The 24652-nt window shown below is 58.2% G+C and overlaps 1 protein-coding gene across 3 annotated transcripts in view; it reads left to right on the top strand.

The window, feature by feature from the left end:
• Positions 1–24652, top strand: part of ADAMTS10 (ADAM metallopeptidase with thrombospondin type 1 motif 10) — a 64452-nt gene that overhangs the window by 1858 nt on the left and 37942 nt on the right. Inside the window, exons 2-5 of one of the 3 annotated variants that reach the window (XM_058858373.1) lie at positions 10832–10917; positions 11402–11699; positions 17782–18137; positions 23456–23615. In XM_058858373.1, the coding sequence (XP_058714356.1) occupies positions 11612–11699; positions 17782–18137; positions 23456–23615 (604 nt within the window). In that variant the 5' untranslated portion in view covers positions 10832–10917; positions 11402–11611. Of the gene's footprint in view, positions 1–10755; positions 10918–11401; positions 11700–17781; positions 18138–23455; positions 23616–24652 lie in introns of all 3 variants that reach the window. The other 2 variants (XM_058858372.1, XM_058858371.1) reach the window with 2 other exon arrangements.

Raw genomic sequence — 24652 nt, 5'->3', positions numbered from 1 at the left:
GGGGGGCTGAGCTGTTTCCTTTGGCACCGGGAGGCCCCGATAAGCCGGGCCTGAGCAGCCGCCGAGAGGCTGAAGAGGAGCCCTGAGGGGAGGAAGGTGGTGCTGCTCAACATAAACAGTGTCTGTTCCACAAACCTGAAATATGAGAGGCTCTCTTATCACCCATGGCTCCAGGCCACCCAGGGGCTGCTGGGGAGGAGCTGCTGTTCTCATCTTTCCATGAAATCCTGGTCCAGGGACAGCCTGGGCTCCTCTTCCCAAAGGAGCAGCTCCATGGAGATCCCTCAGCTCAGGATGCACCCAGGGATGATTCCACGATGCAAACCCTTATCTCCAGCTTATCTGAAACCCCCGACTCCAAACCCCACTTTTCTTGCCAAGTTTCCAGCAATTAATTCCTCCTGAGCTGGGAGCACCGCAGGATGTGTTTGTCATGTCCTGTCCTGCCTCGATCTTGGGTTAACACAAAATGAGCTTAAAACAAACAGAATTGGGACCAAATCTGTCACGTTTCCAGAAACAGTTGGCTGGGCAGATGTGCTGAAGACACACGAGGCAGGGAGGTCTTCGCTTGACCCCAGCACTGGAGGAAATGTTTGCAGGGCGAGGAGTTACAAACATTTCCCAGGAATCTGTGAGCAGGTCGGATCTCACGCAGCGGCTGGAGAGAGACACATGGAAAACCACCAGCCTGGACACAGCCTTGTTTTCCAGCACTGAGGGGGGTTTAAAGGAACACCTTCCAAGCCAATTTTCCCATCTTGGGTACTGTGAGGGCCTTCAATGAATTCTGCAGCCAGCTGAAGGATTGGGAGAGTCTCCACTGGGAAACCACTGGAATATTTCAGCTCCATCTCACTCCAGTGGAGCAACATCAGTGCACATGGGAAGTGCAGGGTCTCCATCCAACTGCTCCATTGCTGCTCCTCTCTCACCTCCTGCATCCTCCCAGGCTGGGAAATGCTTGGGATATTCCATGTCTGACTATTCAGCATCTTTCATGGAATCATGGAATGGTTTGGGTTGGAAGGAACCTTAAAGCTCATCCAATCCCACCCCTGCCTTGGGCAGGGACACCTTCCACCATCCCAGATTGCTCCGAGCCCTGTCCAGCCTGGCCCTGGACATTTCCAAGGATGGAAAATCCACAGCTTTACACTTCTCTTTATCACCCATTATCAATGTTGTGTTTCCTACTCTTACATCGTAGTTTAATTCAAAAGGAAAAATGACTTTAAATGAGTCTATTACTGTGCAGTCCTGCAAATCTTTTTGAACTCAAACACTCCTAAATGTTGGTCCCAAATGAGCTAAACTGGCAGGTGAAGTCCTGGCCTCCTCCTGTGGGATTTGTGAGCTCTTTGGGAGGTGGCTTTGACCACAATGAAAGTGCAAAGGGTGAGTTCAGTCTGATCAGGGTTAGGGACTCCTCATTCCCTGGCCATGGAGGAAGGAGCTGCATCAGGGTCACACCACCTGGGCCACATTTCCCTGAGTAAAGAACCCACAGGAAGGGGAAGAGGGCCCAAAACCACAGCCCAGCTGATGTGGACATGATCAGCAGCTCTGTAAGGGCTGGAGGGATGCCACAGCTGAAGTGTTCTGCAAGGCTGCATCCCTCAGGAGGCATCCCTGTCCCTGCAGGGCTCCCCTGGCATGGGCTGAGCAGCCCTGGGGGCTGTGGGTGGCTCACACCCTGCACCGAGGGGACCTGAGGTCACTGCCAGGGGTGATCCCATGGCCTTGCACCGTCACCTTGGCTGTCACCAAATCTCTCTGTGGTGTGTCCTGCTGGGGAAGGAACACTTGCTCTGTGTCACCACAGCGTCACTTCTCTGACTGGTTCTGGTTTCCTGTGAGGACAGGGAGGTCCAAATCGGCTTTGCTGCTTTAGGGTCCCACTCCACATCTCCCTGCATTTCCACCCAGCCACCCCTGTGACCCTCTGGGACAGCCTGGGCTGTGTAGTCCTGATTTAATATCAAAGCTAACCCAGTTCTGGAGTGGGATGGCACCAGAGATCCCCTCGTGTCCCTTCCAACCTCCCTCATTCTTTAATTCAGCTCAGCCCGAGGGGAGCTGGAGCTGGGCCATGCTGTGGATGGGTCCCCCTGGCCGGGACTGGGCAGTGAGGATGAGGCTGTGCTGTGACAGTGACAGAAGGAGCTGCTGAGCCCTGGGCTCCCTGCAGGTCCCCTCCCACAGCTCTGCTGGGTGGAGTCACCTCAGAGGCTTTTCTTGGGAAGCTCAGTGGAGCTCTCCTGTCCCTCCAACTCCAGCCTGAGGCTGTGGCTGCACAAGGTGTGGCACCTGTGACAGGGCTGTAGGGCCACTGTGCCCTCCCCTGGAGCACGTCCAGCCTGATAACCAGACACGTCTTTGTCAACTGGGAGGGTGGGCAGGCCCTGGCACAGGGTGCCCAGAGCAGCTGTGGCTGCCCCTGGATCCCTGGAAGTGTCCAAGGCCAGGCTGGACAGGGCTTGGAGCAGCCTGGGATGGTGGAAGTGTCCTTGCCATGGCAGGGGAATGGAACTAAATGAGCTTTAGGATCCCTTCTCACCCAAACCATTCTGTGGTTGGGGTACAGCCTGGCCGATGAAGAGCCAAATTTCGGGTGTGACACTCAGTGTGGGAGAGCTGTGACAGCTGCTTGTGAGCTGGCACTGCACAAACCACACAAACCACGCTCCTGCCTCAGCTGGGACTCAGCACGGAGCAGCTCCCGGCTGGAGAGGGCCGGGCTGGTTCCGCAGGTGAGCACAGCTCGGTGCTGGCACACGAGGCTGTTTGTCTGTGTGCAAGCCAGGGCTTGGTGCCCTGAGGGGCTGCGTTGTGTAAGCACCGAGACTGCTGGAGGGATGGAGAGAGGAGCCAGCCCTGCCAGGATGGAGAGAGGAGCCAGCCCTGCCGGGATGGAGAGAGAGGAGCCAGCCCTGGAAGAGCCAGCCCTGCCGGGATGGAGAGAGAGGAGCCAGCCCTGCCAGGATAGAGAGAGAGGAGCCAGCCCTGCCAGGATGGAGAGAGAGGAGCCAGCCCTGCCAGGATGGAGAGAGAGGAGCCAGCCCTGCCGGGATGGAGAGAGAGGAGCCAGCCATGCCAGGATGGAGAGGAGCCAGCCCTGCCGGGATGGAGAGAAGCCAGCCCTGCCAGGATGGAGAACAGCCAGCCCTGCCAGGATGGAGAGGAGCCAGCCCTGCCAGGATGGAGAGAGGAGCCAGCCCTGCCGGGATGGAGAGAGGAGCCAGCCCTGCCGGGATGGAGAGAGAGGAGCCAGCCCTGCCGGGATGGAGAGAGAGGAGCCAGCCCTGCCGGGATGGAGAGAGGAGCCAGCCCTGCCAGGATGGAGAGGAGCCAGCCCTGCCGGGATGGAGAGAGGAGCCAGCCCTGCCAGGATGGAGAGAGAGGAGCCAGCCCTGCCAGGATGGAGAGGAGCCAGCCCTGCCAGGATGGAGAGAGAGGAGCCAGCCTTGCCAGGATGGAGAGAGAGGAGCCAGCCCTGCCGGGATGGAGAGGAGCCAGCCCTGCCGGGATGGAGAGGGCTCGGTCTGCATCTGTTTCCCTCCGAGGTGCGAGCACTCCCGGCCATTCCCAGAGCCCAGGGCGCTTTCCTGGCAGAGCTCTGGTGCTGCTCGGTGCTGGGAGGAGCAGCAGGAGCACGGGGAGAGCTGCCACAGGCCCAGCAGTGAATCCTCTCCTGGCTGTGCTGAGCCCCACAGAGAGGGAGCATTTCTTGGAGGCAGTGGTGACCAGCCGGGTATAAAACCAGCATTTGTGCATGGAATATCTGCAGGGGGTGTGAGCATCAGACCCGTGCCGATAAGGTGTTCTCCATGTGCAGATAACATCTGTCCCCACGCAGACAGAGTGTGTCCCGTGCAGATAATCCATGTGCAAACAGCATCCCATCCACACAAACCCCACCGTCCCCATCCCCACGCACACAGGCAGCTGCAGCTGTGCCCTGGGTGCATGTGGGTGACACGTGTGGCCCTGTGGGGTGGGGGCTGCACTCTGTTAATGACTGGCACCCCGTTAATGACTGGCACCCCGTTAATGACTGGCACCCCGTTAATGACTGGCACCCCGTTAATGACTGCCCGGTCTCTCTCTAATCCCGCCGCTCCGTGCCTGGCTGCAGCCAGCGAGGAGAGCGATGGCAGAGCGCCAGCAAGTCTGGGTCACATGGAGAGGCTCCAAACTATTGCATAAGTCCTGTCTGAGAGTGGACCTGCTTGGTGGAGTCCTCTCCCGAAAGCAGGAGGAGCGGCAGGATGGGAGCGCTGGGGATCTCAGTGCCCACCTTCCTTGGGGCTGGGATTTGGTGCTGCTGGGGCAGCTCCAGCAGCTCAGCCCTGCCCTGGACCCAGCTCCCCATCCCGGGGAGGATCCGAGCTGCCGCTGCCCTCCCGCTCTCCTGCTGAGGACCTCCGAGCATTTTACCACACTTGGAGAAGTGCAATGACCCCGGCGTTCCAGATAGGGCCAGATCCTTATGTAACTCAGGGATAGGATTTCCAGAGAGCCAAGCAGGCGGTGTCAGAGCGAGGTCGCTGCTCGCAGCTCTCCCCTCACTGCCCTGCCTTTGGCACAGCCTTCCTTTGCCCCTTTGCTGGCAAAATTAAAGATTTTGGGGAGGAGCGGGGAGAGGATTCAGTGCTTTCCTCACCAAGATCTCACTGAATAGATTTGACTGTAAAATAACTCTCGTGTTTTTGAAAAAAAAGACACCAAAATCCCCTCCTCCCACACAGCGCTGGAGTGAGCCCAAAGCCCCGTGAAGCCGCTGTACAAAGGGATGCAGGGTGTGCCCGGCCAGAGCGCAGCAGGGCCGGCTGTGGAGCACCAGGACAGCCTGGAACAGGGAGCTGGGGCTCCAAAGGCAGGAGGGTGTGCCCCTGGCACCCAGGCTGGCACCGGGGTGCTGGCAGGGGGACAGAGACCCCGGCTCAGACCCCTCAGCTCTCAGGGTCACGCTGGCAGTGTCAGTGTGCATTTCCCACATCGCTGGGGAGCGCCTTTGGATGGGGTTGGATGTGATTTTATCGGTGTGAAAGTGCACGTCCCCTCCTGGGGAGCTGAAAAGGGACCCGCAGCCAGTGGGGAGTGCAAAGAACAGCTCTTGGGGTGAGGTGAGGCAGCTCTCCCAAACCGGGGGGGCTGCACTGAGCATCCTGAGCCCCCTCCCAGCCCCGAGGGGCTCAGCAGGGAAGGGACAGGCAGAGGTGGCATTGCACCAGCTGGGATTGGTGACAGGGGCGAGCAGAGGGGCTGCAGGGCAGCCAGAGGGTGGCTGTGCAGGCAGGAGCCATCCCAGGCCCGGAGGCTGCAGTGTTCTGGGAACAGGGATAACTCCGTGTTTCTAATTCTTCACTCGCCGTGGCCCCAGAGAGGCCACGCTTGGAGCAGCAAAGCAGATTATGGCTCCAGTTGTTATTTTGTGTTCTGCAGACCTGTGACTTTAACCCCTTTCTGGCAGTTTGCAGATGCTCGTGGCAGTAAAAATGCCGATTTCTGTGGGTTTAACCCCTAGTGCTGCCCTAGAGCTCAGAAATTACTTCCCAGTGGAAGTCCTGCCGTGCTGGCAAGATGACTGCAGGGAGGCTTCTGCCATCCGCAGCTCAGCGTGTTTTCCACTTGGCAGCCCAGCCAAATATTTCCTGGGGAATATCAGGACGTCCTCCTGCTGGAGGCCAGGGAGGTCTCTGGGACAGCTTCGCATCCCCCACGTGCTCACCCCGTGCCTCGGGAGGAGCAGCCTGGTGTGGGGAGCGGGGATGTTTGTTCCATCCTCAGGAACGTGCAGGGACCTGCCAGGAGCTGGGAACTGGGAGCTGGGAACTGGGAGCTGGGAGCTGGGAACTGGGAACTGGGAGCTGGGAACTGGGAACTGGGAACTGGGAACTGGGAACTGGGAGCTGGGAACTGGGAACTGGGAACTGGGAACTGGGAACTGGGAACTGGGAACTGGGAACTGGGAACTGGGAGCTGGGAGCTGGGAGCTGGGAACTGGGAACTGGGAACTGGGAGCTGGGAACTGGGAACTGGGAGCTGGGAACTGGGAGCTGGGAGCTGGGAACTGGGAGCTGGGAGCTGGGAACTGGGAGCTGGGAACTGGGAACTGGGAACTGGGAGCTGGGAACTGGGAACTGGGAACTGGGAACTGGGAGCTGGGAGCTGGGAACCGGGAGCTGGGAACTGGGAGCTGGGAACTGGGAGCTGGGAACTGGGAGCTGGGAGGTGGCTGAGCACACACAGAACACCCACAGCCCCGGGGAGTGCAGTGGGTGAGACCCCCCCAGGCAGCAGCAAAGACAGAAACGCAGCAGCAGCAGCTGTGAGGGACCTTCCAGGCCTGGGATGTGCAGAGTCCAGAGGGATGGAGAGATGAGAAGGGTTCAGACATCACTGGCTGGGCCAGGGAGGGATTGTCCCGCTCTGCTCTGCACTGGGGCAGCCTCACCTCCAGTGCTGGGGGCACTTGGGGCACCACAAGATCAGGAGGATCCAAAGCTGTTGGAGTGTCCAGAGGAGGGACACGGAGCTGGGGAAGGCTCTGAGGAGCAGCTGAGGGCACTGGGCTCGTTCAGCTGGAGCAGAGGAGACTGAGGGGAGGCTCCTCGGGGGCTGCAGCTCCTCCCGAGGGGAGGCGGAGGGGCAGGGGCTGAGCTCTGCTCTGGGCCAGGGACAGGAGCCCAGGAAGGGCTGGAGCTGTGCCAGGCCTTGGGATGGATCTCAGGGCAAGGTTCTTCCCCCCGAGGGTGCTGGCACTGCCCAGGCTCCCCAGGGAATGGGCCCGGCCCCAAGGCTGCCAGAGCTCCAGGAGCGTTTGGACAGCGCTCTCAGGGATGCTCAGGGTGGGGTTCTTGGGGGGTCTGGGCAGGGCCAGGGGCTGCTCTGATGATCCCTGAGGGATCCAGCTCAGGATACTCCATGGTTCTAAGCACAAATCTTTGATTTGGTGATTCTGGAGCCCCAGGAGGGGCTGAGGGAGCTGGAAAGGGGCTCAGCCTGGAGAAAAGGAGGCTCAGGGGGCCCTTGTGGCTCTGCACAACTCCCTGCCAGGAGGGGACAGCCGGGGGGGTCGGGCTCTGCTCCAGGGAACAAGCAATGGGAATAGAGGACACAGCCTCAAATTGCCTCAGGAGATGTTCAGATTGGATATGAGGAAAAATTTCTTCACTGGAAGGGTGAAAATCGATTCTGGCTGAGGCTTTACAGCCAAACCTGTGTCCCTCCATGAAGCAGCGATGGCAGGTGACAGGGACTGTTTTCAGGTGACTTTGGGATCAGTATCCAGGAGCTACAGGCACTAAGGGGTTGTTGTGTGTCCTGGAGGGCGGCTGGGACCCCAGCAGTAGAGAAGAGTCCCTTGTGGGCAGCAGGGGACCCGTGTGGCTGGGAAAGCCTGAAAAATCTGGTGATGCTGCACTGGCACAGCCCCTGAGCCACAAATCCCAGTGCCCTGCAGTCCCTGCTGTATTTAACTTGTGTTCCATAGAACACGAGGCCATGGAGCCAGTCCAGGGCTCTCAGCTCTTCCCCCCAGAGATGAACTTTGGCCTGGTGGAACAAGCCCCAGGCTGGAGCAGCTGGAGGAGCAGAAACCCCTGCGGTGCTGTTTGTAGGGGCTGCCAGGGCTGCTGTGGGGCTGAGGTGCTGCTCAGCCCCTTGGGAGGGTCAGGGGGCAACAAAAAGGGACCAAGCTGCAGGACGTGGCACGATAGCCCCAGTGCAGTTATGGGGTGCTGTCAATTCCCCATTTTACAGAAAAATAAAATGACCTGGAGGCTTTAATCCCTTAAAATAACAGCTCAGAAATGCTGTTGGGGTGGTGCAATGGTGAGGTCCTACTCCCACTGTTTCCAGTGCTCCCACTGGGGTGCTGCTCTCACTTCTCACTGCTCTCCATTGCTCTCCAGTGCTCCCAGTTCTCCCAGGTCTGGAATATGTCACTGGAAGGCCTGGCAGGGGGTGCACTAAAAATATTTCCTCCCCCCGGGGCAAGCCGGAAGCAGAAATCTGTGTTTGTATTTATTTCTCCCTCAGGAAAAAAAAAATAATTAAAAAATAAAAAAAAAGGGAAAAGGACACCTGAGCTCATAATTTGCAAAAGTTGGACGAGAAACCTGGAAGCCGCCTGAGCCCTGCATCTTTAAAAGCAGTTAAATTCCTCTTCCCTGCACTAGGAGGCACCTTGAACCTTCCTCTTGGCCCCGAGCAGCGCCCATCTGCTTCCTATTACCCTTCCCTGGCGCTGCCCGGGGCCGGCCGCGCAGCCGGGCTTCCAGGGAATTCTGTCTGCAGCGCCCAAATTGGGAACAGTTGTCATCCTCCTCGCTCCTTCTCCTCTTCTCGCTTCATTCCAGCTGGAATTTCACCCTCCCCTCGCCAGCCCTTTCCTTCCCGGGGGTTTTGGGGGTGGCCCGAGGTGGCCCCGGTGGCGCTCGGGGTCGCGGCCAGAGCCGCCCTTGGCACCGGAGCCGGGAGCCCGAGCCGAGGCTGCCAAGGACAGCGAATTCCTTGGGAAGGAGCAAATCGGAAGCGGCCCAAGAGAGGGAGGCACGGGAGCGGAGAGGTCACCCCGTGTCCCCGAGCTGTCCCCGAGCTGTCCCCGAGCTCCCCCAGCCCCCCGGGGCTCCGCGGTCCCGGGGATTTGTCCGGCCGAAGTGAGGTTATGGAAAACTCGGTAGGGATGGAAGCACCAGCGCTGCTCCGGCTCTCCGCTCCTTCCTCCGGCTGCTCCTCCTGCTCCTCGGGCTTTGGGAATGAAGCCCCGCCGGGAAGGGGCCGTGTTTTCCCCGCTGCCTGCAGGGAGGGATCGCAGCCGGGCCCTTCCCCCAGCTCGGCCCGCAGGAATTTTGCAGCTGGAATTCCTGCCTTGTGCTGCTCCCAACGCGCCTCCTTCCCCCAAGGTCAAGGCTGCGGGCTCCTGGCGCCGGCGGCTCCTTCCCGGCCGCTGTTCCGGGGGATGCTGAGCAGGGGAAGGGCAGGGGGACACGGGGGCACCCCACAGGGTCACCGAGAGGCGGGGGGAGGACGGGAAGCCTGGAGGAAAAGGGTTCAACAGCTGGAAAACAGGGAAAATCGGTCGTGTGAAGCCCAGGAGAAAATGCGCTTTAGCTGGGCTCCGTGGGCTTTGGAGCCGTGACAGGATTTTAAAGCTGGAATCTCGAGCTTTGGGAGATGCTGGAAAATGCTGACTTAGGAGAGGGCTTTGCTTTCAGCTTCTCCCTTTTCCAGCCCAATTCCCGCAGCCGGGAGCGGGCACGGAGCGGCCCCCAGGTGCCTTACCCGGGGGTGGCACCGCAGGTGATGCTGTCACTGCTCCTCAGCATCCTCCTCCAGGGGTGGGATGGGGCACAATTCCTGCCCCAATCCTCTTCCCCCCGCTCCCTGATTCCTCCCAGGGAAAAGGAGCAGCCCGAGGTGAGAGTTTCCCCCTCTCAGGCACTTTATTCTCAGGATTCACAATTTTGGAGGCCACCATCGTGTCGTGTCTGGGTTTTGCAGAGGAAAACCTGGCCCCAGATGGGACTGGCCTCACCGAGGATCTTTGGCCATTCTTAACTGTAAATAAGCAGTGAAAAAATTTTAATCTTTAAATTATGCAACTCCAAACTGTGCTCAAAGCTGCGTGTTTCATCTCCCACCGTTTCTGCCTAGCAGGGGGAAAAAGCATTAATTTAGGTTAATGGTTTTAAGCTGAAGGAGGGGAGGTTTAAATGAGATTTTAGGAAGAAATCCTTCCCTGTGAGGTTTCCCAGAGCAGCTGTGGCTGCCCCTGGATCCCTGGCAGTGTCCCAGGCCAGGCTGGATGGGGCTTGGAGCAGCCTGGGACAGTGGAAGATGTCCCTGCCCCTGTGGAATGAGATGAGCTTTAAGGTCCTTCCCAACCCAAACTATTCTGTGACTTCCATGATAAATTTGGAGCAGAATCATCTCCTGGATTTCCCCCTGTACCTCCCCTGGGCTGTGCTGGGTGTCCTGCAGCACCAATACCATTCATGGCACAGTGAAGATGGGAACACAGGAGTAGAAATTCACTTCCAGGGATTCAGATTCCCATAAGGACATGAAGGGGAGCACGGCAGATCCCTGGAACACCCAGCTCCCCTGCCCTGAGCTCTGGCCTGTTTAAAGCAGCCCAGAGCAGGGGTTAAAGCTTTCCTTACTGGGGTGAGGACCACACACAGGCCCTGGCTGCTGACACCTTTGCAGAGAGCACCCTCCTCCCATCTCCAGCCTCTTCCCATGCTCGGAGCTTGTCCTGCCTTTCCCTGGAAGTTTATCCTGCCTTTTCCAGGGAGTTTATCCTGCCTTTCCTGGGGAGTTTATCCTGCCTTTCCCAGGAACTTGTCCTGCCTTTCCCAGGAACTCATCCTGCCTTTCCCTGGGAGTTTATCCTGCCTTTTCCAAGGAGTTTATCCTGCTTTTCCTGGGGAATTTATCCTGCCTTTCCCTGGATGTTTATCCTGCCTTTCCCTGGATGTTTATCCTGCCTTTCCCTGGATGTTTGTCCTGCCCTTCCCTGGATGTTTGTCCTGCCTTTCCCTGGATGTTTGTCCTGCCTTTCCCAGCCCTGCTGCAGCACGTGGGATCTGCACCACCACTGCAGAACTTTATCTGCCGCCTCTGCAGGGAGGTTTGGGGCTGGCAGCGTCACCGCTGGGATATTTGGGATTCTCTGGGAGGTGAGGGATGTGCGGCACTCATCCTACACTCATTCAATGGGGAAACAAGAATAAAACCCCGCAGGCTTTGTGCAAGTCCCCAGCACGATTCGAGTTTGGTGTCATCGCCTCAGACTGAGTGGAAATTCTCTTCGAGCCAGGAATCTTTCACCGGAGCAATTAGCAGAGCATTTTAAAGAACAAATGCGATTGGAATCTCGGGATCCATTTGTGGATAGGGTTGAGGGTGAGTTCCCTGAATGGGTTCTTTGTTTTCCATCACTTTTTTAGGCTCAGCCAGTACACTCTGAGAGCAAGTGCTCTTCCCTCAGTGCGGTGACAGTCCTTGAAGTGTGTTTGAAATCCAGGAAACCCTGGAGAGGATTTCTGGGCTGCTGCTCACCACCCCCTGCCAGTGCTGTTATTTCCTGCTCTCTTGAAGGGATCAGGTGACCCAGGGCACTCTCGGGGCTGCTCTTCCCCGACTGCCACAGGGTAAAGGATTCCCACTGATCCCGAGCTCCTTTCCGCAGGTACCGGATAAATCCCAGCTGGGAGGACCCCCGGGAGGAGGAGCAGGATCTGATGGGATTCATTCATCCTCAAACACTTCCCATCCTTTCTCCTCTTTTCCCTTCCTTCCATCCCACTCCTGCCTTCTCCAGGACCCCCTTTCCCCGTTCCCCCGTGTCCTCCTCCATCCCCCGGCTCACCCTCACCTCTCCCCGCAGGGGCGATGCGGGCGCTGGGGATGGGCCGGTGCTGACCCCTGGCCTGGCACTGCCCGCCCCGCTCGGGACAGCTCGGAGCGGCCGAGGATGCCTGCGGAGGGACCCGGGACTCCTCTCTGGACATAAGGGGTGGCCGAGGGAGAGACATGTGGGGACAGCGCCCTCCCAGCCGGCACAGATCTCCCTGCTCCGACACGAGCGGCGCTGACCATGGCCACAGCTTGGAGGCTCCTCACCTGGACCGTCACCCTCGGCCTGGCCGGCAGCGCCTTCCCCGGCTACAGCTTCCAGTCACAGGGTAGGGATGGGAACCGGGGGGTGGGATCCGTGGGGTGGGATCTGTGGGATGGGATCCGTGGGATGGGATCCGTGGGATGGGATGGGATCCATGGGATGGGATCCATGGGATGGGATCCATTGGATGGGATCCATGGGATGGGATCCATGGGATGGGAGGCATGGGATGGGAACCATCGGATGGGATGGGATCCATGGGATGGGAACCATGGGATGGGATGGGATCCATGGGATGGGATCCATGGGATGGGATGGGATCCATGGGATGGGATCCATTGGATGGGATCCATGGGATCCATGGGATCCATGGGATCCATTGGATGGGATGGGATCCATGGGATGGGATCCATGGGATGGGAACCATGGGATGGGATCCATGGGATGGGAACCATGGGATGGGATCCATGGGATGGGATGGGATCCATGGGACGGGACCCATGGGATGGGATCCATTGGATGGAATGGGATCCATGGGATGGGAGCCATGGGATGGGATCCATAGGAGGGGATCCATGGGATGGGAGGCATGGGATGAGATCCATGGGATGGGATCCGTGGGATGGGATCCATGGGATCCATGGGATCCATGGGATCCATTGGATGGGATGGGATCCATGGGATGGGATCCTTGGGACGGGACCCATGGGATGGGATGGGATCCATGGGATGGGTTCCATGGGATGGGATGAGGAGCTGGATCCAGCCATGGGGAAAGGGATCTCAATTCACCGGTGGAAATGGAGCTGGATTCCCTTCTGGGATCTGGATTCACCCCTGCTGGATCCACCCATGGGGAGAGGAGCAGGGTTCACCTGTGGGGAGAGGAGCTGGATCCATCCATGGGAAAGGGAGCTGGATCTGCTTGTGGGGAGAGGAGATGGATCCACCCCACTGCTGCTGGCAGAGCCCTCATGCTGGCCTGGGGAGGGACTGGGGGCACAGGTGGAGACACCTCCAGCTCTGCTCCTGCCCAGCTCCTCCCACCCCCCTGGCTGGGGATTTCCATCAGTCTCCAAGGGCTGGAGGTGTTCTGCTCTCGGTGACTTTTGGCAGAATTCAGAGCAGCTGGGTCAGCCCAGGCCAGAGCCATGAGAGGCTGGGAAAGGAAGGAGGTGTGGTGGCAGCAGGGGCTGCTTCCCTTGCAGGGAGCAGCTCATCCTCGGCTGAGCAGAGGCTTTGTTGGCAGGAGCGTTGTGTGTGCGTGGTCCTTGGCGTGCCCAGGGGTGGAGGGCAGTGCTGGGACACCCAGACCCTCTGCCCAGCTGAGCTGGGACAGGACTGTGCTGCTGGAGGAGCAGGGCTGGTTTGCACACACATTTTGGAAGTGTTTTTGTGCCCATCTGGTGTGTCGGTGTCTGAAGGACTCGTGTTTGAACAGGGTCACACTCAGGGACTGCAGGGAAAGGGGAATGTGGGGCTCTTGCCCATAGTTTGTGCTTTTGTACCTGAATTTATTCCAGGTTAGGAGTGAAGGGACTGGAAAATGGGCCTTGAGCCCAGCCTGGAGCACAGACAACAAAGGGGAGTTAAACTGGTTAATGGTAACATTTTTAGGATTATTCCTTAAAAAGCCAGGTGAACAGTGCCACCAGAGGTGAGAGGAGTAGCACCTTTACTGTGCCAGGTGCTCAAACCCTGGCAGTGTCACTCACACAGCCAAAACCCCGCACCCCTCGTGTGCCCAGATCAGCCGTGGCAGGGCCACAGCCGCGTTCCAGGGCTGCTGAGCAGAGCAGCCTGTGGTGACAGCACCGTGAGGTGGCTGGAGCAGCAGAGCTGGAGGAGGGACAGGAGCAGGCAGAGACCCTCAGTGTCCCGGGCTGGGCACAGGACAGGCAGGAGGGCAGCCCCAGCTGGGAGCTGGGCACGTTCTCCAGGCAGATGGGGATCCCAGGAGCACCCAACTCCTGCTGCTGCTCTCCACAGGCTCTGGCAGTGCCTGGGGGCTGCTCTGGGCATGTTCACACCCTGCTCCACCTGCAGCCCCGCTGTGGGATCAGCCCCATCCCAGCTCACAGCGCTGGGATCCCCCATGGGCTAACACAGCTCCATCCAACCCAGAATTAACGCCTGTGCTCCCCCAGGCCAGGCCCTGAGCAGCTCTGGGGGCGGCTCCCAGCCCCTGATGGTTCTGGGATGTGGTGCCATGGGGTGGATGTGGTGTGTTGGGAGCACCACGCCAGGACTGCAGCTTGTCCCCTGCCCAGTCTGTGTCCCCTGCTCTGTCCGTGTCCCCTGCCCAGTCCCTGTCCCCTGCCCAGTCTGTGTCCCCTGCCCAGTCTGTGTCCCCTGCCCAGTCCGTGTCCCCTGCCCAGTCTGTGTCCCCTGCCCAGTCTGTGTCCCCTGCCCAGTCCCTGTCCCCTGCCCAGTCCCTGTCCCCTGCTCAGTCCCTGTCCCCTGCTCAGTCCCTGTCCCCTGCCCAGTCCCTGTCCCCTGCCCAGTCTGTGTCCCCTGCCCAGTCTGTGTCCCCTGCCCAGTCCGTGTCCCCTGCCCAGTCTGTGTCCCCTGCCCAGTCTGTGTCCCCTGCTCTGTCCCTGTCCCCTGCCCAGTCCGTGTCCCCTGCCCAGTCCCTGTCCCCTGCCCAGTCCCTGCTGCCCCAGGGGCCCCTCGTGCTGTCAGAGCTCTGTTTTTGTTGTCAGGCTGTCACCCAACACCTCCCCAGGCTGCTGAGACAGTTCCTAATCCCCACAACACCCCCTGGAGAGGGTGAGGCTCTGTTATCTCCTGGAGCAGCTGCAGGGTGAAGGGCAGGGTTATCACCAGCCCCTGGCCCCAGGCACTCGCTGCAGGCAGCTCTGGAGCAGAGCCCTCGTGCCCCACGTGCCCCACTCCAGATCAGGGTATTTGCTTTATGCAGGAGAAAGATTAAGGTATCAGCCATGAGCTCTAATTTTAATCTTCATGGGGAGGAGCAGCCTGGCACTGAAGGGATCCCCGAGGCAGCAGAGAGGTTCAGATGTGGCCTGGACACTCAGGGTGCAGTTTGTAACAGCCCAGGGAACAGCTGGAATGCTTGGAACAACTCCCAGAGCAGCTGTGGCTGCCCCTGGATCCCTGGCAGTGCCCAAGGCCAGGCTGGACGGGGCTTGGAGCAGCCTGGGATGGTGGAAGGTGTCCCTGCCATGGCAGGGGTGGCACTGGATGGGCTTTAAGGTCCATTCCCACTGAAACCATCCCAGGATTCTGGGAGTTGTGAGAGGATTCAGCTCATGCTCACAGTGCTGGATGGGTTTTAATGCAAAGAGAATTCCTGCCAGGAGCTTTGTTTAATTGTGGGGCCAGATCAGACATTCCCATTTTACAGAACATTCAGTGGGGCTCATCAGGGCCCTTGGAGGGTGCAGTGAGGCTGCCACAGTGCCAGGGCAGCCTGAAGCACGGGATTCCAGAGCATCCTGCACAGCCATCCCTTGGGAATCGTGGCTGGGCTGCAGCTGGGGCTCCCCTTTGCACCACAGCAAACATCTGCTTCCTCTCCGTGCTGGAAGGAACCCGTGAAGGGAGAACAAAACCCTCCCTCCCCCATCTCCCCTCCTCTCTCTCCTTCCTGCTCAGCCCCCCCTGTGCCCTTTCCCTTCCTGGGCCATCCCTGCTCCATCTCCACCAGAACAGGGACCCCACGAGGTGCCTCCCCCCAGCCCTCCCCTCCTCCCTGCCAGCTTTCCCCTTTGCTGTCCCCCTGTGCCCCTCGGGGGTGCCCTGTCCTGTCCTGGGGAAAGGCTCAGAGCCTGCAGGGCACAGCCTGGGATGCTCAGAGGGACAGGAGGGAGAGGCTGTGGGCTGGAATATGGGGAGCAGGAGCAAGGCAGGGGGAGGAAATGCAGGGATTGGGAATTTGTGTGATGCTGGGAGGATGACACAGGGTTAGGGGAGGGAGAGATCCAAATCTCTCAGGCTGAGCTAATCCTTTCCACCGCAGGGCAGAGGAGGCAGCTGCGACACTGGACAAGGACAGTGACTCCTGTGTTCTGAGCTGTCACATGGGTGGCATTGGATACTGGGAATGTCAGATGGAAGTGGAATATTGGGGAGGAATTCTTCCTTGTGAAGGTTGAGGGAATTCCCAGAGCAGCTGTGGCTGCCCCTGGATCCCTGGAAGTGTCCAGGGTCAGGCTGGACAGGGTTTGAAACACCCTGAGGTAGTGAAGGTGTCCCTGGATGGGACTGGATGAGCTTTAAGGTCCCTTCCAACCCAAACCATTCCATGATTCTATTCCATGATTATTTTTTCCATTTGAGGCATTCCCCCTCTAAAGCATCACTGCCCAGTCTGTTCCTGTGGTGCACAGCCCTGCTCCTGGGCTCTCCCCGTGCCTCAGTGTCCAGAGTGACATCCCTGAGGAGATCCCTGGCAGTGTCCAGCCCCCAGCACCACCAGGGTCTCACACACCACCTCAGCCTCAGGCTCTGGACAGGTTTTTCCTCCTGGAAGTGTCTTCCAGGTCAGGATCAGAGTCTCCAGCCCCGAGTCCCAGGTGCTTTGTAGCCACAGCCAGCACAAACCACCCTCTGATTCACTCTTTTCCAAGCCCACGTGGACAGCAAAGAGGCAAAAAGGAAAACAAAACACTTCTGACAGAAAATATTTCCAAGCCTGAAGTCATTTCTAAGTGCAAAAAGTCACCCTTGTTTGCCCAGCCCCATCACAGGGACACAGGAAAAGCTGGAGCACGGGAAGTTACAAACCTTATCATCAATTCTGGCAGAGGTGCCAGCAGTGTCTGTGGTCAGGAAAGATGGGAGCTCACCCCTAATCCCAGAGGGTTTAGGGAAGGGCTGTCCCGTTCCTGGTGGCCAAGGAAACCACTCTGGGAAACAGGAAAAGGAAATTTCCCGGTGCTGCCCTGTGGTGAGGGTGCAGTTTGGAGCTCTGAAGGAGGAGGTTGTGGAGCCAGGCAAAATTCAGCCACCCTGAGCACCCCAAAGCTGCCAGGCCCCTCCTGTTGGCTTAGGAAACAAAGGGGATGCAGAAAGGAAAACTTTTCCAGAGGGAACAGAGGGAAAATCCCTTCCCATGAGGGCTCAGGAGGCTCAGACCCTCCAGGAATGAGCAGACACTCAGTGAGGAGGAGCTGTCCTGGTCCAGCACACGGATATTCCCCATCCTCAGCCCAAGCCTCTGGGGCTGTCAGACAGAGCCAGATCCCTGCTCAGATCCCATCTGGCAGTTCCTGGCACGTTTTCCTTTGGAAGGGAGGAGGTTCTGCCCCAGTTGCAGGGTGCCAGTTTGTTTGACAGCCTGCAGAGCTGAGCTGCTGTGCGAGCACAGGGTCTGGGGACAGTGGCCTTGTCACAGCACAGCCTGGCTGGCACCACACAGGCCCAGCTCAAGGGCCCCAGGAGGAGCTGCTAAGCCAGGCTGAGGTGATAGGCCAGGCTCTGTGACCCCAGACAGAGACCTGGCTGGGGAATTGGGATGTCTGACATCTTCTCCTGCTCATTTTCAGCACCACTGGAGGAGTTCTGGTTGCCCTGTCTTATTTTGATATCAAGACTGGCATTTCAAGGACTCTGTCCATGCAGCCCTGACTGGGGAGGTTGGGGTGGTGCTGTTGTTTTGTGTTCTCAGAGCCAGCAGCTCCCTGTGGCAGCTGCAGAGGTCCTGAGGAGCTCAGGGAGACTTTTCTCCTGAGCCACTGTCACCCCAAGCTCCTTCTGCCTCCTTTTGAACAGACCTCATTGCTGGGTCTGTTCCTGGAAGGATCCAGGTTAAAATAACCCTCCAAAGCTCAGAGCTGGACTCTGCAGTACTTGAATTCCCTCTGCCTGGTGGAGATGAAAGGATTTGGGACACTCCAGGTCCAGAGCCACAATCAGGGTGTCCTGAAGGGCCCTTTGGGCCAGGCTGTTTCCCCCCATCACCAGCAGAGGAAAAAGCAGCATTCCAAGGCTCTGCAGGCTGCAGTGTTTGGGGAACTTCCCAAGGCTCCCACAGGCTGGGCAGAGCCTTGGGATTGCAATTTTTGGCCGCTGACCTGCACTGGCTGTGGCTGTGCTGGGGCTGGCGTTGCCGGCTGTCCTGCTCCCTCTGCAGGCTGCCATTCCCACGTGTGCCATTCCCATGCGTGTCCTTCCCTCCCCAGAGGAATTCCTCTCCAGCTTGGATCACTATGAGATCGCCTTCCCCATCCAAGTGGACCAGAACGGGGAGTTCCTCACCTTCGACATGCGCCGGCAGCTGAAGCCGCGGCCCCGGCGCTCCCTGCCCTACGAGCCCTCGGAGCAGCAGGTCTTCTACAAAGTCTCTGCCCACCACACCCAGTTCCTGCTCAACCTGACCCTGCACTCCAACCTGCTGGCTGAGCACTTCACCGTGGAGTACTGGAAGCGGGATGGCATGGACTGGCAGCACGACTTCCACGAGGACTGCCACTACGCCGGCCACCTGCAGGACCAGTACCTCAGCTCCAAGGTGGCCATCAGCAACTGCAACGGGCTGGTGAGTCTGGTTTGGCCGGCCTGGGGTGGTGCCAACAGCTTTGATCCTCCAGCAGGTGGATCCACGTGGTGGGAAAAGCTTGGGGTTGGTGGCGAGCGGGGATATTCCACGCTGGAATCCACACGATCTGCGGAGGGTGAGGTCATCCCTGGTCACATCCACGGGGTTCCTGATCTGTGTGTCACTTCCAGTCCAGCTTCTGGGCATTTTCCCATTGATTTTGATTGGAATGGGATAATCCTGGATACCCAGACCTGGCTCTCACCAAGTTCTTCCAACAGCAAAGAATGTTTTGCGTGTGCTGGTAAGGAAGAAGTGCAGGGATTTCACAGCACTGCTGGAATGTCACGAGTGCATCCAGATCCTTCCAACTGCAGATGCACTCCTGGGGATCCCAGTCGCTTCTGTTCATTTTTCAGGAGCTAAAAAAATGTCACTTGTGAGGGGAAAAGACCTGAAATAATCAGTTTTTCAATCTGAAATAATCAGTTTTTCAATATGAAAAAGTGAACATCAAGAAGGGGGCAGGGTGGCATTCCCTCAAAACCAGCAAGGCTGCAGGAAGGAGGGTGGGAATGGTTGATTTTCCAAGTCCTGGCAGCTCAAACTGAACACCCCAGTCCTAAATATCAGCAAGGGTGGACATCAGTGTAAGAACAGCTGAGCTCTGGACTAGGTTGCTTGGAGAGGGAGAGATCTGGGGAGATCTTTAGGAGCAGGCCAGACAAAAGGCTCTCAGAACCCCTCCAGGTATGATTCATTGGCTCTCCCAGCCCTGGGAATAGACTGAGGATTTCCATCCCTATTTTTCTGTGATTGTGTGATGTTTCTGGCTTGCACAGCACATTTCCTGATCTGCCAGATGGAGGGATGGAGCAAACATATCCCATGAGTGGATCCCAAGGCTGATGGCTCCCTTGGAGGGGTAGAAAAAGACTCCCTAGGCCAGGTTCATATTTCTGCTCCTTGCAGCATTCTGGCAGCGTGGAAGAGCTTCCAAAAGGGAATGAATTCCCGTTTGATTTACTGCTGGGTGACCCTGCCAGAACAGTGCTGTGGGTTATTAACAGAAATGAGAATCTGACTCATTATATCAGAGTCTAAAGTTTCCAGCTCACAGCCAACAATCTGAGCTGCACAAACTCCTGGTTCCCGAGCCCTTTGTTCCGACACGGGAACTCTGCTCTGGATTTTGTGGTGCTCACAAAGGGTCAGCTGGGAGCTGCTGGCTCTGGAGGAATCTGGCATCCCCCTGCCCTCCCACTCCTCGGGGCAAGCACTTGGAACTGGGAGAATTCCATCCCCAGGCCGTGTTTAGCTCTGGAGAGGCACCAAAGGCTGCCTGGAGGAAAATGCAGCCAGGCACAGAGAGGGACGGGGGTCATCCAAGGAGCTCTCCTCAGGGTCATCCAAGGAGCTCTCCTCAGGGTCATCCAAGGAGCTCTCCTCAGGGTCATCCAAGGAGCTCTCCTCTCCTGAACTCCGTCCTTCTGCCCTCCAGGGCTGTGACACAGCGAGGATGGGGGACGAGGGCCTTGGGGTCAGTGAGGACAATGGGGTTGGGGATTCAGGCAGGAGGAGGCTGGAATGTTTGTAGCTGCTGGAGATGGGGCTGGATGTGCCATGGGAGATGTTTTGAGCGCTCTGGGTGGCCGCTAACAGCTGATCCACTCGTGCCACCCCTCATCCCCAGCAGGCTCGGCTCCAGGAGGGTGTCACCCATCCTGGAAGGGACACAGGAGGGTCCCCAGGGGCTGGTTCCTGCTGGGGGGGCACTGCACTGCCCCACCTTTGCAGGTGATGCTGCATTGGGCACAAACGGGACCTGGGCTGGTTACGGGGTGAGCTGAGCACGAGGAGGAGGGAAAGGGAAGATTGTGAACACAGCAATGAGCTCCAGGCCACCCTCCTGTCCTCCAGCTCCCACATCCCTCAGGAATTCCCCTGCCTGCAAGGTTTGGTTTTGAAGCATTTTGAACATCCCCAGCACAGCTCTCACCACATCAGCTTTGGATGCCAGCAGCTGGACACTCTCCCACTGACTCCTCTTCCCAACACCTGGATGTTCCAGACACTCTCCCACTGACTCCTCTTCCCAACACCTGGATGTTCCAGACACTCCCACTGACTCCTCTTCCCAACACCTGGATGTTCCAGACACTCTCCCACTGACTCCTCTTCCCAGCCACAGGCACTGTCACCCTGGCCTGAGGGTCTGCAGGGTGCAGAGCTCACCCCACTCATCCCCCACACCCTGCCGGGCTTCAGGCTCAGCCAGGGGAAAGTCTCCCAGTTCCCAGAGTCACAGAATCACGGAATATCCTGAGCTGGAAAGGACCCACAGAGATCTCAAAGTCCATCCTGGTCCTGCACAGGACAGCCCCAGTCCCACCTCATGGCATTTGCTGGAAGCAAAGGGTGACTTGGTCCATTTTCAAAAATATTCCACATCTTGAGCTACCAGAAGGGCCAAGCAGCTGGAAGGCTCCAGGGAGCAGCCCAGGCAGCTTTGCCTCAGCCAGGAGCTGGAATCCCTGCTGGAATCCCTGCTGGAATCCCTGCTGGAATCCCTGCTGGAATCCCTGCTGGAATCCCTGCATTTCATCCCTTGAGCTGCGAGAAATCCCAAGGATCCATCATGTCCAACCATCAAAAAATCACAGCCAGGAGAAAACAGCGAGCAGAGAAGTGCCTTTCTTTTCCCTCTTGTGTCAGAGGAACAGCCAAAAGGCCAGGTCTTCATCAGAGAATGGTTTGGGTTGGGATGGACCTTAAAATTCATCTCATCCCACCCCCTGACAAGGGCAGGGACACCTTCTTCTCTCCCACGTAGCTCCAAACCCTGTCCAACATGGCCTTGGACACTTCCAGGGATCCAGAGGCAGCTTTCCTGGGGAGCCCCCTGAGCCCAGCATGAACAGGAGTGCCTGGAGGGACCCAGATGAGGAGGGATGGAGCCAGAAGGCGCTGCTGTCACACCTCCAGGAGCTGCGAGAGCCGGCCCCAGGCCGTGGCTGTGCCTTTCCCAAGTGTGCTGTGAGCTGACAGTGCAAATCCTCCTTGCTCTGCAGCTGACCTGAGTGAATCATGCACAGGATATCCAGTCCAGCTCCCCCACAAACCACAGAGCTCTCCCAGGACCTCTCACCGCCCCCTTTACCAGCCCAGTGTGACGTCCAGCGCCCTGCCCTCAGAGCTCAGCCCCTGGGGTCAGCCATGGGACAATTTCCAGACTCCTGTGACATCCAAGCCTTGCTGCTGGAAGGTGCCAGGCAGGCGTGGAGCCTCTGCAGAGGCTGGGGTGAGAACATCCCTTCTGCAGCGGGATGGATTTGGGGCAGGACACGCTCTCCCCCAGGTGCCCAGGCTGGGGGTGACCTCCTTCCCCCCATCCTACAAAGCCAGCAGCCTTTCCATCCTTCCCATCCTTCCCATCCTTTCCATCCTTTCCATCCTTCCCATCCTTTCCATCCTTTCCATCCTTCCCATCCTTCCCATCCTTCCCATCTTCCCATCCTTCCCATCCTTCCCATCCTTCCCATCTTCCCATCCTTCCCATCCTTCCCATCCTTCCCATCCTTCCCATCCTTCCCATCCTTCCCATCCTTCCCATCCTTCCCATCATCCTTCCCATCTTCCCATCCTTCCCATCCTTCCCATCCTTCCCATCCTTCCCATCCTTCCCATCCTTTCCATCCTTTCCATCCTTTCCATCCTTCCCATCCTTCCCATCCTTTCCATCCTTTCCATCCTTCCCATCCTTCCCATCTTTCCATCCTTCCCATCCTTCCCATCCTTCCCATCCTTCCCATCCTTCCCATCCTTCCCATCTTTCCATCCTTCCCATCCTTCCCATCCTTTCCATCCTTTCCATCCTTTCCATCCTTTCCATCCTTTCCATCCTTCCCATCCTTTCCATCCTTCCCATCCTTCCCATCCTTCCCACCCCTCCCAGCTGGCTCTGCTGGCACTCAGCTCCCCGCAGGAGCCGGGCCAGGGTAACCTCACAGTTCCTCGCTTGTGTTTGAGGAGGTGGAGCCGAGCCAAGAGCAGCAGAGCCCGGGGCAGGAGGAAATCCCCCAGCACTCAGGGCTGGGAATTCACTGCTCACACACTGCCCCGATTGAGCTCCACACCGGGAGGGGACAGGGACAGCCCCACCTGTCCCCCCGGAGAGCCTCTCCCCACCCACACCCCCCAGAGCAGCTGGGCCAGCTGGTTCTTCCATGGAGGGGCCTCGGGATGTCCCACAGGGACAGAATTCCTACTCCTCATCCTGGCAGAGCGTGGCTCCTGTCCCTCGGGCACAGAGGGAGCTGGAAGAGCGCTGTCACATCCAAGGGACACCGCTGGTGGCAGGGCAGGGGTGGCAGCTGGCAATTTTCACTCCTGGGCTTTTGGGATCGTGTTTGAGCCATGTCAGGCACATTTCTGTGCCTCGCTGGCTTGTTGGTGATGGGACACCACATTCCTTGGAGAAGCTCAGTGCCAGCAATTGGGATGGAGCTCCTGTTGGGCTCCCAGAAACTCGTGGTGCTGCTCAGACCTTTCAGGCAGAGGGAATGTTGCTGTGAGGGTGGAGAGGAGGGACCCTCAAGAGCGTGGTGGGTTTGGTGATCACCCCACTGGGATCTGCTCCTCCTGGCTGTCACTGGATCCACTCAGACAGCAAAGCCTGAGACTCAGCCAAAGAATAACAAACTAAAACAAACAAGGGTGCAAACCCGAGCTGATCTCACTGAATGGCCAATATGAGGTGCACAAGGGGCTGGAATGCCCCATCCAGGCTCCAGAGAAGGGGTTTGGCTCTGCTGGTGGCCTCTGCTTAATCAGCCTTCAGATTTTAAACATTTGGGGAGTTTCCCAAAGCCTCTGGGTATTTACCCCTCTCTGCAGCTCCAAGTTCATGGCTGCTGGGGATGGCCCTGAGCTGCTTGGGAAGGTTTTTTGGGGTGGCCGAGCTCAGAGCTGAGTGCTGCAGTGTCTGAAGGGGTTTTTGGGATCCCACAGGGATCCCACTGAGACCGAGTGGGTGGAATAGGAAACAACTCATTCATAACTCAGCAAGGCAAGGCTGTGATTTCCAGAGGACTTTAGTGAACACAGATGTCCCAAGGCATCCACCACCATCTGTCTGGCTTTCCTCTGCTCCGTGGGTTCCTGTGGTTCAGTGTTTGTGCAGGATTCCTCCACAGCTTTTGTCAGTTCCCCAGAAATTCGGGGATAATCAGCCAAAACCTCCCCACGAGCCGCCACCAGAACATCCCCCAGTTCTCCGAGCACCTCGGTCACTGCCTCCCCTCTGTTCCCTCCTGCAGCACGGGGTGATCGTGGCGGATGAGGAGGAATATTTCATCGAGCCCCTGAGCCCTGGAGCCAACGTCAGCGCGGGGGGTGAGGGCAAGGGCAGCCCCCACGTGGTGTACAAGCGCTCGTCCCTGCAGTACCCTCACATGGACGCGGCCTGCGGAGTGATGGGTAGGTGCCCCCACCTCCTCCTCCTCAATCCAGCCCCAAACAGGCTGGGAAAATCCTGCCACAACAGGTCCACTCTGCTCCACGTGGCAAAGAACCAAACTTATCTCCTGAATTTGGGATTTTTCTGTGTTTGCTTTTACCCACTTCTGGTGGCCTTGGCTTTGGGAAGCTGCCGTCCTCTCCTCCTCACAGCAGGGCTTTAAAATCTGTAAACAGAGCTTGGAATAGAAGAGAAAAAAACACCTCTTGTTTTTCTTCAGAAGAATCCTCCCAGATTTGGCCAGTTTGCAGAGTATTGGGAAATCACAGCTCACGTGTGCTCAGCACAGCCTTGGCCTCGGGGTTTGGTCACTGCAGGTCGTGTCGGTGCTGGGATGGTTCTGCTGCTGATGGGGACCAGGTGGAAAAGGCCCTTGCAGGGTGGGATGTGGGGCCTGGCCCATCACAGGGGGCTCTGGGGGATGTTTAGGGAGAATGGTGACAGCACATCAACCCCATTTCTGCACCTTCTGACCTCCCAAAGGACCCACAATCATCTGCCCTGGCCTCTCCCCATGTGCCCCTCTGGCCCTTGCCCTTCCCTCCAGTCCATCCCAGAGCTGGCTGGAATCCCTGCTCCTTGTCAACAGGCAGAGTTTCACCATCTACCCAAAAGGTTTTAGGCCCAGAGGATGCCCCTCCCTCAGTTCAGAGAGGCTGAGGGAGGGGAGCTGCCATCCCTGCAGGGTCTGGGGGCTTCTCCTGGATCAGTCTGTGGGAACAGAGCAGAGCTCTGACTGCTCCTGCTCGGGTGTCACTGCAGGGTGTCCATCCACTGCCCCAGCAGTGACACTTGGCCAGAGGAGGAGTCTGTCACCTTCTCTGAGTGTCCCCAGACCCACCAGCATCTCTGGAGCCACCCTGTGCTCCCCTGACCTCCGCCCAGCCCAGCCCCCCGAGGCACACGGGGTGAAGCTCCAGCAGCCTCCCCTCCTGCTGACTCTTTGCCACATTCCCCAGCTTCCAGAAATAATTTAGCCCTCTCCTGATTGCTTCTT

Source organism: Poecile atricapillus, chromosome 28 (assembly GCF_030490865.1).
Source record: "Poecile atricapillus isolate bPoeAtr1 chromosome 28, bPoeAtr1.hap1, whole genome shotgun sequence".
In the NCBI taxonomy this organism is placed as follows: Eukaryota; Metazoa; Chordata; class Aves; order Passeriformes; family Paridae; genus Poecile; species Poecile atricapillus.
This window is presented reverse-complemented; position numbering and strand designations above follow the sequence as displayed.